At 39.3% G+C, this 12,715-nt stretch overlaps 1 protein-coding gene across 1 annotated transcript; it reads right to left on the reverse strand.

Moving 5' to 3' along the window:
* Positions 1-2,465: 2,465 nt before the first annotated feature.
* On the reverse strand, positions 2,466-9,072 carry CUNH6orf52 (chromosome unknown C6orf52 homolog). Its single transcript, XM_037125611.2, has 4 exons — positions 9,002-9,072; positions 8,588-8,768; positions 5,751-5,796; positions 2,466-2,649 (listed from the first exon to the last, which is right to left on the reverse strand). The coding sequence occupies exons 1-4, from the start codon at positions 9,070-9,072 to the stop codon at positions 2,492-2,494; spliced, it is 456 nt and encodes a 151-aa protein (XP_036981506.1). The 3' UTR covers positions 2,466-2,491.
* Positions 9,073-12,715: the final 3,643 nt, after the last annotated feature.

The raw sequence follows: 12,715 nt of genomic DNA on the forward strand, positions 1-12,715 counted from the left end.
TTACCTTTGAAAGGGAAAAGATATCAGAATGTTGATAAGATTCAGGAAAATACGATGGGGCAGCTGATGGTGATTAGGAGAACCCTGTGAGGTCCCAAGGTGGCTATTTTGAATGGAATGGAAGTGTCACTGCCCTGTGTACAATGTTTCCTATATCTTCTTCAATAAATGTCTCTATTTTTCATATTACATGGTTGGATACATTCTGGACAGATCTCATATAACACCTATGGAATTAAAATTTCATGGTGCAGATGATTAGAAGGAACATGTCTAAAAGGACTCCTGAAGGGGGCTGTAATAAAAAATGGTTGAGAAAACACTGTTGTAATTTCATATCAGGCCTCTATGCTTTATCTGCCAGACCAGTGTTACACAATAAATCTTTGTGCAGTGATAGAAATGTTCTGTAATCTGCACTGCCTAATACAGTAACCCTTGAACACTTGAAACGTAGCTACTGAAACAGAGGAACTGAATTTTTAGTTTTCACTAATTAAAATTTAAATTTTAATAGCCACATGGGGCTGCCACATTAGACAGCACAGCTTTACACATAATAACTGGTCTCCTTTTGATTCAAAGACGTGGAGTTTTGGTACATGCTAGGATGCTTTTCTATAACAACAAAAATTCTGAGTGAGTTGAAGAGTAAGAAAATATATTATTGTATTATATAAGAAGTCCAGATGTAGAGAGATTCCAGGATTGGCTAATTCAAAGACTCAGTGTCATTTGAATGCCAAATATCATGGATCCAGGTTCTCTGCATCTTCCTTCACTGTCATTCTCAGTGGATCCTTTAGGCACTGCCTTCGGGTTGTTTCCTAATGGTCACATTATGGCTGCAACTATGCCAGGCATCACACTTAAACCTAATGTTCAGAGAAAGAGAAAGCAGTTGTTTTCTGCTTCTCCATTTAAAAGTGAAGAAAACTCACATCTCATGAGCCAGAGTTTTATCATGTCCCTTTGTAAACAAATCACTAGCAAAAGAAATGGGACCACTACACATAGCTCAGATCCTGTAAAAGCCGTTCCCTGGGGTCAGACATGTCCCTGGTTCCTGAAATACATATCTCTAGGAGGTAACTGGATACCTAAACAGATGAAGGCTCTATAGGAAGGTAGAGACTTCATCTTATGTTGGGGTGGAGAACATGAAAGGAGAACCTTAGCCTCTTTACTACGTAGAGCTAAACTGAACCTGCTGAGAATGTCCCAGTGCCAGTGGTTCTCAAAGTGTAGTGCCTGCACCAGCAGCATCAGCATTACCTAGAAACTTTTTAGAAAAGAAAGTCTTCAGATTGCACCAGACATGTTGAGTTAAACTTTGGTGGTAGTAGCCAGGAAAATGTGCTTTAACACGCCTGCCAAGCAATTCTGATGAGAGCCACTGCCCTATACTCTGATTCTCAATCAGAGGTGGTTTTGTCACAAGGGGACATTTGGCAATGTCTAGAAACATTTTGTTTGTCACAGCTGGGGTATGGAGTGCCACTGGCATGTAGTGGCAGAGGTCGAGATAATGCATAGACAGCCCCACAATAAAGAAGTGTCTGGCCAAAAATTTCAGTAATGCCAAGGTTGAGAAACTCTGTCCTATGCTATGAGGCACAGTAAGTTCCTTTAGAGGGGCCGCAGTCACCTAGCTCTCGATATTGGATTTGGCTCTTTGAACCTAGTTGGGACAAGGATTAGTATGCCTTAACCACTCGCAGAGCAGAATAGGGTCTGGTTAACTCTTTAAGCAACAAGTCTTCAGGACTTCAAGTCACTCAGATGAGCCCCAGGGCTCTTACTCAAGTATCTATCTCTGACAAAACAATAAACAGGACAATGTTTATCTTCAGAACTGCCCCCCGCAAAAGACCATATTTTATAAATGGCACAGTCAATACATGCATTGATGTTTCAGAACTGGCTTTTATGGGGGCCCAATTCCTTTCTTAGAAGGTGGATAGGCAAACTTTTTCAACGCTTAGGAATTTTTCTGTTCATATGAGATAAGCAAGTCTCCACTGTTTTCTACTGTCCAGTTCTGCCACCAGAGAGCTTGTGGGTCAGGAGATAGAGATCATATATCAAGTTCTAATCTACATTTCCTATACAAGATGCAGGCAAGAAACCTTGCATCTCCGTGCATAGGATTTCTCTTCATGAGCATTTAACATTAGAAGAAAGTAGCAAATCACATCAGAGTAGGTAAGGCCACAGTCAGTTCAGGTCAGCCCCATCTCATATTAACTGTATTTTCAAATGTCTTACCAGTGCAGCTTGTTCTACTATGACCTCTTCTGGCATTTATCTAAGATAACACATTTCTGGAAATGGGTGTGCTGATAAAGTTTACTTATATTATGTTCTATCATTTCAATCATATTTAAGTTCTGGATATTGTGTTTACATACAGAACCCAGTATATTCCTGGGAGAAATTTTTTGAAAAACAAAACCAAAACAGGATACAATTAATATGGTAATTGGGTAGCTCAATGAACATCTGGCTTCTGTGACATCTCCTCTGGGATTTTAGAGTGAACTGTATCCAGGGGCTGCCAGTGGCAATTCATGAGAGAGTCGTAGAGTTCTTCACTTTTCACCATAAACTCTTTGTTTAATTCCTCAATATTCAAATGAAGATTGGGATCTGCAGAAGTCAATAATGCATATAAAAATAGAATTTGACAGGATATATATTAGAAATGGCTTACAGTTTTTAAAAAAAAATAGCAGGAAATATTGCAGACAATGTTAACATTTTTAAATTGTGCTTCATTTCAATAAGACTTGAAAAACAGAAGTTGAACCTAAAAAAGAAATAGTACTACCAGACTTAACGAGCACCTAGATGGTGATTGAGGAGAAAATGGATCGAATCAACAGGCACTATTTGGAAATGGAGTCAATTTGGGGTAAAGGAGAAAGGTGGGGAGTGGCCAAAGATGACTCCTGAGTTTCTGGCATGAGCGCTTGGGTGGATAGGAGCCAAACAGTGAGCCAGGACCAAGTGCCTGACAGGACTTGGAAAAAGTAACTATGCCTTTTTATCTGCTTAGTTAACAGATTGATATATGAATGACTTATACACAGCAACTACCAGTAATGTAGAAAAAGAGAGGAATTTGGCCTTACTTCTCTGAAACCTGGAACCCTGTGATGAGAAGGTAGTGTTATGTTATCATGAAAGCATCAGACCTAGATATTCAAACTAACAGGTTTCCAACACCACTGACTCTTTGAATATATTCTATTTTTTCTCCTTGTATTAAATGTAACTGACAAACCTCAGTTACACTTCTCTTTCCCCTTATAAATTTTGCAAACCTCAGCTCATTTAGGGTCATAATTTGCTTCCTAATACTCACATGCGTGCATGCTATTCATTTGTATTTATTTATATGCGTGTTATAAACAGTTTGTGCCCCCCCCCCAAAAAAAATCACATTGAAATCCTAACTTCAGATTTGATAGTATTTGGAGGTGGGGTCTTTGGGAGATAACTAGGATGAGATGAGATCATGAGGGCAGGGCCCTACCTCCATGGGATTAGTGCCCTTATAAAAAGGACACCAGAGATCGTGATCTCTCTTCCCTCACTACATGAAGGTATGAAAAGGTGTCCATCTGTAAGCCAAAAAGAGAGCCCTTACCAAAAACCGGATCAGCTTGCATCTAATGTTGGACTTTCCGCTGTCCAGAACTATGAGAAATTTTCTGTTGTTCAAGCTGCCCGATTTGTGGTATTTTGTTATAGCAGCCCAAATTTACTAATATGATATCCTTCTATATTTATCACTTTAGAACCAAGTTCATGGAATGGCCCCTGCCCTTAAGTTTCATGAGCTACTTATTTGTCTTCACTAGAGTCATGTGTGACTCTTTTGTCTGATTCATGTTCTTTAGAAATTCTCATCCCTTTTGAAGTATCGTTCCTTTGAGAGCAAGGTATCACAAAATTAGATATTTCTAGTTTCCCCCTAAACTTTCTGAAATTTTCTTTCCTAAAGTCATGCTCCAGAGTCCTTTCTGTCATTGTCATGGGCAGTTGTTTGCTAAAAAGCTTCTGACTTTGCATGTTTCTGGTTGGGGGATAGATGTCAGGACCACATGCTTATGAGCATCTCTCTCCTGTAACCCGTGGCCTAGAAAACAAATGTCAGCTAGGAACCACAGATTAATGATCTAGGCCCTTCCAATGATATTGCTATTGGGGTAATAGTAGCCTATAAAAGACAGATGAATTATCTTTTCTAAACCTGTGGGCTCTCTTGACATATGCTGTCCAATACAGTAGCCACTAGTCACATGTGGCTGTCGAACACTTGAAGTGTGGCTAGGCCTAGTTGAAATGTGATATAAATATACACTGCATTTTGAAAACCTGGCATTAAAAAGTACATAATCTCATTAAATTTTATATTGATTACACGTTGATATAATATTCTGAATATACTAGATTGAATTTAAAATATTTAAATTAAATTTTCCTGTCTCTATTTTTTGAATTTGGCTACTAAAAATTTTAAAACCACCTATGTGGGTGGATTTGTGTTTTACATTACACTTCTACTGGACAGAGCTGCCCGATCAATGAATAACTAACACTTGAGAGGTTATTCTGTGCCAGTCTCTGTTAGAACTCTCAAAAGCACTTTAGAGGTATTTTCCTCACACTTAGTATGAGGTAAGTTTTAAACCCCATTTGACAGGTGGGGATGCCAGTGCACTGGAGGTTAATTTGTCTGGCACTACACAACTTGTAAAAGAGATCTGCACCCCGGCAGTCTGGATCCAGAGAGCACAGTCTCATGGTATGCCTTTCTCTGTCATTTTTTAGGCCATCTAAAAAAACAGTAAAAGCCAGGAGGACAGACTCACTCATTAACCAGAATGAAATCCCCCTGAGAGCTGGAATCATTAGATCACACACCAATCGCATTGCAAAGTACTAAAAACTAGAACCGCCCCATAGCATTCGAAGATTTCTTTTAAACATCAATTTCATTCTATTTAAACATTGGACACCAACTAACACGGAGACTTGGTGTTGGTTACTGGGACTACAAAATGGATGCTCCCATCGTTTATAAAATGACAAAAGCAGTGGGTTGGTTCGTCTTGTGGGGGTGGGGAGAGGGTTGAGGAAGAGACCAGACAGGCATGTGATAAGACAGTTGACAAGAAACAGACAAAAGTGTTCTCTGCATTTTATTTCTCTTTCCCATAACTTAAAATAAATAAAAGAAGACAAATGTTTTCTTCTTTTTGAATAAGACACGTTCCCCGGGCAGGTACATTTTGGTCTTTTCAAGACAGAACAAGAGCTACATGAAGAAACTCCTGGCACTACAGGGGGGAACTGCTGGGTCCTCCAGGAACCAACACCCCCGAGGGAAGCTAGGAAGTCAAGGCCACAGTGATTGCCTCATGCTTTTCTCCTTAAAAATCAAAATTAAAGCATAATTAATCCCAAAGCCTAAACTTATGGAGGAAACAGATCTTTAAAAAAATCGACTTATTGTTTTTTTGAAAATGCCCCCTTTTCCCAGTCCTTGAGAAAGACCTGTTCTCACAGAAACAATTTGCAAAAACTAGATGAATTACTAAAGAGAAAGGCTTAGGCAACCATGTTGGTATTTTCCAGGAGGATCTCTAAGTTTCTAGCCAGCTAAGTGAATGAGGAACCCAGAAATCGGGTTAGGTTTGTTTTTAACTACTTGTGCTTTAGCAACACAAGTTTTATGTTACCTTCTAATAGGTCTTCATCGTGGTTTTCCACCAGAGCTGTGGTTTCCTACAATGAAAATCAGTATTTTAAGGAAAAAAAATTTATTTAAGGCTTACTATCACACATGCTTTCTTAGAAAAACCTAGCTCCCCAAAGTAATATCTAGAACACTAAACTTTCTTTAGATCAAATTTATTTTCAAACTTGGATTAGAAGACTCTTTGAATGATATAACTTTACAATTATTAAATGAGTGAACTGGGTCAACAGAAGAAAACCCACAAAGGAGCAGCAAACCTGACAAAGAACTCTGGGCTCTCTGAAGCTTCTGAGAGCTAACTGGCATCCAAGAGCCTGGGATAGGAACCAGCCCCCAGGGACCCTGAATCCAGACTCCGTAGTCCATGTACTAGATGCCCAACTCTCTACCTGGAGCTCTGCCCTACCTTCCAGATGATAACTGCAGAGGCTCTATGAGCACATTCCCCTCATGGCCTTCTAATCACATCCCAGCTCTATGGTGCAGTTAAGGACCAGAATAAGAAGTGCTTAAGGAAATGCAGAGGCTACAGAAAAGCAAACCAATGAACTATCCTCTGACATAATGAGAGCTAAATTCCATTTCCTCCTTTTCAATGTGTGATCTGGTAAATGTGGATCCTAAATTACCAGGGTGTGTGGAACGGAACCCGTCTGGAGACAGACCATTCTCTCTAGTCTGAGGTTTACCTGGGCAGTGTATGCGGTTGTTTGTCCTCAAAGAAGGGGACAGCTATAAATGGTTTTCCTGTTAGAAGCAGTTTGGGCAGATGGTGCTGGTGAACCCCCAAAAATCTGAGAATCATTTTGAAGATACCTACTTTTAAATTTAAGACATAAGGTCAAAGTGGAGTGTCTAACCCCTTAACTTGGGGAGACAAGGGTGTACTACTGTGGGGCAATGAAACTATCACATCTCATAGAGGGCGCACTTTATTAGGGAAGACTCAAGTGAGGATGTGTGAGTCAAAAGACCCAACAAAGAGCTTTATCATCTTGAATTTTGTGACCAGCTTCATAACCAGGGGCTCCCACCAAGACAGCAGGCAGGTGGCACAAGTATGGTAACCAAAGAGAATATATTTATAATTCCTGAATGAAAAACTGATTATAGTAATAATTTGACTAGAGGGTGAAATATTAAAAACAAAATGTGTCAATGAAAATGGGGAGAGGAGGGAAAGGGTAGCAGAGAGAAAAAAGTGTTAATGTCTTAATTTTTCATGAGTGGGGAAATATTTTCATTTCTGGAGTGGTTAATACACTCAAACCTATACTTCTCTATTTAAAGATATAAAGGTAACTACTAGACGTCAGATAGACCACTTCTCCTTTCTCAAAAAAGGGATAAAATGAAAAAAGTGCTAAAACCTCAGGCAATGTAGCAAAAGTTTTTTTTAGGAGATAAACAAGCACTTGCTAAAAGGGTAAAACCCAAATTGAATTTAAAAGCAAAAAAGCTGGGAAGTCTAACAATATAGTTTCTCTATGAAGCACACCTGAAACAAACTTGAAAAAATGAAAAGGTTTGGGGGGGAAAATCAAGCGAATGAAAGTTTTAAAATCAGTGATTAACTATTAAATTCAACTCTCGTGTAAAAGCCAAGGCCATCGCAAAAAAAATGTCACTGTGCACATTAGGAAAAAAAAACTGTGGAGAAAACTCTGTAACACTTTGACTGCAAAGTGCTAATTTCCCTACGAAAAAGGGGCACAACACAGCAGAAGGCAGACAAAAACATCAACTGACTCCAAAGGTATTGTGTGCAAAATATATTTGCCTTCAATAATAGGCAAATGCCTTCCACACTTGTCCAATTGGCTAATCACACAGAATAACAAACAAAACAAAACGGAGAAGCAACCACACCTACAAGACCAGTGGAAAGTGTAAACCCAGGCAGGCTTTTTGGTAAACTGCTTCTTAAAATTGCAAATGTTATATCCTTTAATCCAGATTTCCTGCTTTCAGAAATTTTTCTTAGCCAAAACAAACAAACAAACAAACAAACAAACCCCACTCAAATGCCTGGAGATAAGGCAAAGAAGTTAAGTGCCTTAAATTAAGGCACTGAGAACATTTAAAAGGTCAGTCAATAGGGATGAGCTAAAATCACAGCATACCCACATGGGCAGCCTTTAAAGGAAGCTCTCCTGATGCAACCTACATGCAGAAGCAAGAAGCAAACAAGTATATAATACTACACAGTCCATTCCTGTCCAAGGCACTCCCAGCTCCCCCAAACAAATAAAGCCCAATCATGCTAATGCAACAAGAGTAGAGGGGGAAAATCTAGAGGACAAGATCACTTAAACTGCGTTTTCTTCTTTCTAAGTGGAGAGGAGATGGGGAAGTCGAGTAGTGAGCCGGGAGGCCTTCCCTCACTCCAATACATCTTTGTGTGGTTTCAGAAATAGGTTACTTTAGTAATCAAAATAGTAAAGTATCTTTTACAAAGTGTGTTAATATTCATTGCTGTACCAAAACAATACAAAAAACCCAATAACTCCTTCTGTCTTATTTTAAGTGTTTAAGAATAAAATCTACTGAAAGATGATAATCTACAATTTAGTAACCAGAATTTAGGCACAAGACTTCATCAGCCTATTTTGTTTTTGGAAGACAGTGAGGACTTAGGGTCGTTTGCAAGTCAGAATTTCTTAGATCATCAGTTGTTACTCTCTGGTATTAAAACAGGGAGCAAAAGCCACTGCTGTGGGAATCTGATTGGCAGTATGTGGAGATTGTGAAGATAGAAAAAAGATGTTTCCAAGTTGAGCACACAAACAATACAGGATTCATTTCACAGGGTGATACCTCAGGCATAACTGCAGTTTCGGTTGGGTGTCCAGAGGTCCCACGTGCAGAAAGGTTGTATTCATTTCCATTCACTGTGAAACCACAGCTGTAGCCGGATAAAGGACAACAGTTGTGCTGTTGTTCCTCATACCAGTTGTTAAAGGGGTAACCCTGGTGGGGCTGGAACTCCTGCTTCACTCTAGGCAGAGGGGAGGGCAACAACGAGAATAACATCACCAACCCAGGCAGCAGAATCATTCAAAAACACAGGGCTCTTTCTCCTTCCCTAGAAGTTAAGAGTAAGTATGATGTCTGCTTTAACTGTTCAAGAACACCCATTTTTAAAGCAACAGTTTGTAAATTGCCAAAAATTATATAAGAAATGAACACAAATAGCCTTCGTTTTCATTTGGAGTAGGAAAAACACCTCACCTTTGCCAGTACCAGTAATAATGATTTTGTTGAGCTACGTCAAAACCTGTAAAGCTCTCCTGTCCGGCCATTTAACCAGAAACTCAATAAAATGAGATGAGGAATCCACAGTTTTTACTCCTGAGTCAGAATTTCCAGGTCCAGGGCTAACACCTCTCTACCTGACAAATAACTCTCACAACTGCCTCAGGGAGCAGCAATTCCTGCTTGGCAATTTAACTGTTCGACTTTCAGGTTAATGGGGTTAAGGCCTGGGTGGGGGCAGGAGCGCAGAGAGTCACCTGGGGGAACTTCAGCAAATGGTTCAGCAAACCACCTGGCTTTGAGTTGTCGGGCTTGGGGAAGCTCGCCAGAGCCCAGGGGGATGGAAGGGTAATTTGCGTTGGGCAACTGAGGACAACTGGGCAACTGGGAAGTCTCCACCACACCTATGTAAGACAGTCACTTTTAATGTAAGACAAATACGATAGTTTGATGCTTCCCTTTTCAGTTCAGCTGTCTGTAAATAGAAGTGGCACATAGTGGACTTTTTTTTTAGTATCTCCTACAAGTTGAAATCATCTCAACTTGCTGGTGGGAAAAACTAGTACATCTTACACACACACACACACACACACACACACACACACACACACTCCCCTTAATTCGAGTACAGAAAAAAGAAAAAGAAAAAAAATCTGTGACTCAGTATTCTTTTTTTTTTTTTTAGAGAGCACAATAAGCTTCCAAACTTCAATGCGCATTTGCATTGCCTGTGCATGTTGTTTAAAATGTAGGTTCTGATTCAATAGATCTGGAGGGGAGCCTCTGATTCTGCCTCTCTAGCAAGTTCCCATGCACTTTAAGTAGAAAGGCTACATAAAGTGTCAAAATTGAAGATAATTTTTGAGTTTAAAAAGGAATAGTTAGGGTTTGGCAATTTTGCTAAAGCTTGTTAACAACTACTCTACTGTTAATGAATTATTCCACTATTCAAGTGCTTGATGTATTCTGTATATATCTGTAAGAAGAAAAATAATAATCATGATGAGTTTAAATCATTTACCCATTATTTGCTGAGCCCCTACTAGACACAAAGCAGGGTGATTGACACTGGTGATATAGTGGAGCTTATATTCTAGTGGATTTCTTCATGTCTTCAAGGGAGATGTCACTGATTAGCCGCTGTGACACAGATTGTTGGGTGCCACCCAATTTTGTTTCCTTTTCTTCCTTAATAACAGAACCCTGAATAAATTCAGGGGCAGTAACAGGGCTCCTTAAAAGACTATATTTCCTAGCTTCCTGCTCCCAGGGAGATGTGGCCAGGTGGCCAAAATCTGGTTAATGAGATGTAAATAAGAACTATTATAAGGAGATTGAGTAAAATTGTATAAGGAGTTTGCTTAGCTGGAAGGCTTTTTGTCCTCCACCCTCTCCCCAAGCCTAGTGCTGGGCTGGAGGCAAAATAACTCTGCACCTATCTTGGCCTATGAGATATTAAGGAATATGTAATGCATGCAAATGCAGGACTGGATAGAGAGAACAGGCCTGTGTCCCAATGACTATGGACTAACTCCCTGTACCAGCCTGACTGGCCTACCTCCAGATTTCTTTTAAGAAATAAATGTCTTGTTTAAGCACCTACTGTTTTAAGTTATATGAAGTTAAACACAATTCTTAACTACTGTAACAACTTAGACATCAAGTAAAACATAGCTTAAGAATTATCTTTTTTGTAAAAACTTTAATGTTGTAGTTTTTCCCCTTCTCTTATTTTTGGACTTTTTTTTTTTTTTTGTAAAAACAAAATCAGAATTTGGGCTATGAATGGGTGAGAGATGAAGTTGTAGTTGGAAAGGATTGTGGGAGTTGGTCATTGATAATAAGGTTAGGTAAGGAGGCTGAGAAAGGGAAAGACCAACGTAGCATGTTAAAATCACCCAGGGGGTCAGGGCGGGCAGACCACCTAGAAAGATGACAGGAGCTGAGGCACAGAGGACCATGAACAAGGCTCCAGAGATGAAGATAAATATTCAAGGGTTTTGTAGATGGGAGTGACAAGAAAGCGTTCACAAATATTGTTTTGCTTTCTCAAAGCTTTAAATTCAAACCTCATATTTCACCTGGATTAGTCCCATGAAGGAGGTGAAGCAAACTTTTATCATGGTAGGCCACTGGTCAGTGTCCAGGGGAAGGAGTCCACTCTGTCTGCTTTCTTCAGCTCTATGTGTAAAGGAGGCCAAAGTCCTCTGGAATATAAGCAACATGTAACCTCTGCAGTCCTAAAACTTAACAGACTTGATATCTGTTACACTGAGAAAGAATTGGGCAGGAATGTTAGACTCACATGCTACTTTTAATAAGGCTGGTTTTTCTGCACTGTATCCTGCTTTCAGCCCCGTATATCCACTTCACCACCTCCCCTACCCATTGCCACCCCCCCACCCCCCAAAAAATAAGCTGGCTGTTTTTACTTTAGCAAACAAAAGCCAGGCACTCAATAAATATGTTGAAAGAATGAATAAATAAATGCATGACTTAAACATAAAAAGCTTTCAATCAGTAATTTAAAAGCAAAACTAAAAACCCTGTTGTATTTTAGTGTTAATGAACTGTGAACAGTGGTTGTTTCTTGGCAACTGCACTTTTCAGAAGAGATTAAATAGCTTCTTATATTCTGTTTGGAAAAGGGAGCAGGAAGTATGTTCAGTTTGAATCCAGTTGAACAGGCATATAATTTTGTATTGTTTTTCTTTAGACAATGAAAAGCCACTGTTCTGTTAAAGAGAATGTACGCAAGGAAATAGAAAAAGCAGCAGCAGCACTAGGTTTACTGTTACTTACTTGTGTGGTTTTCAAAGAGTTCCTCTTCTGGACCTATTTCAGCATTTATAACAGGCTCCATTAGTGTATTTTAACTTTAATGAGGCCCTAATCTTTTTCAAAATATGACAAAATTTTATCAATGCTCTTCTGCAAAAATGTACATACATGCCCTGGCTGGTGTGGCTCAGTGGATTGAGTGCTGGCCTGTGAACCAAAAGGTTGCAGGTTTGATTCCCAGTCAGGGCACATACCTGAGTTGTGGGCCAGGTCCCCAGGAGGCATGTGAGAGGCAAACACACATTTATGTCCCTCTTCCTCTTCCTCCCTTCCCCTCTCTAAAAATAAAATCTTTTAAAGAAATGTGCATACACAATTGTGTATATAATTTCAGGGGATTTGTTAACTCCCTAGGAGTAGAAACACCTGAACTACATGCTAAGGTCATCTGGGCTCTGTAATTGGTTCCAGTAATTGTTGACAGGAAAAACAAAAAGAAAAAAGCAAACCACTTTGAGTTATATTTATGTTGCTTACACTATGGTTTTCATTCTATAACCAGCTATACTATAAAAGATTGGAGCAAAAAAATTTTTCCAGCCACAAGATTCTTCTCTAAAATGTCCAATACTTAAGCAGGCAAAAGTATGGCCATCTAGTAATATGTGCTGATTATAGTAATTATCCTGTTATAGTAATATGTTAAAATTTTAATTTTTAAAAAACGTTAAATGAGTACTAACTCTTCACAAATAATAGTTGAGACTTCCCTGGGGGTAATGAGGCAGGGCTCCAGGGGCATTCCAGAAGCAACAGAATATACAAAACACGGATTTTCAAACAATTTTATTCAGTTTGTTTTCTTTTTGGATGAGAGAAAATTACTTTCACATTAACAAGTGGATCACA

This window comes from Artibeus jamaicensis, unplaced genomic scaffold (assembly GCF_021234435.1).
Source record: "Artibeus jamaicensis isolate MK-2021 breed Jamaican fruit bat unplaced genomic scaffold, CSHL_Jam_final contig_335, whole genome shotgun sequence".
In the NCBI taxonomy this organism is placed as follows: Eukaryota; Metazoa; Chordata; class Mammalia; order Chiroptera; family Phyllostomidae; genus Artibeus; species Artibeus jamaicensis.

What these genes read in the sequence shown, in the direction of transcription:
- CUNH6orf52 (XM_037125611.2), bottom strand. Translation starts at nt 9,072, where the DNA reads ATGGCCGGACAGGAGAGCTTTACAGGTTTTGACGTAGCTCAACAAAAT. An exon ending in TATTACTGGTACTGGCAAAG is followed by an intron (nt 8,769 to 9,001) that starts GTGAGGTGTTTT and finishes CCCTCTGCCTAG; the next exon opens with AGTGAAGCAGGAGTTCCAGC. An exon ending in AAACTGCAGTTATGCCTGAG is followed by an intron (nt 5,797 to 8,587) that starts GTATCACCCTGT and finishes TTTTCATTGTAG; the next exon opens with GAAACCACAGCTCTGGTGGA.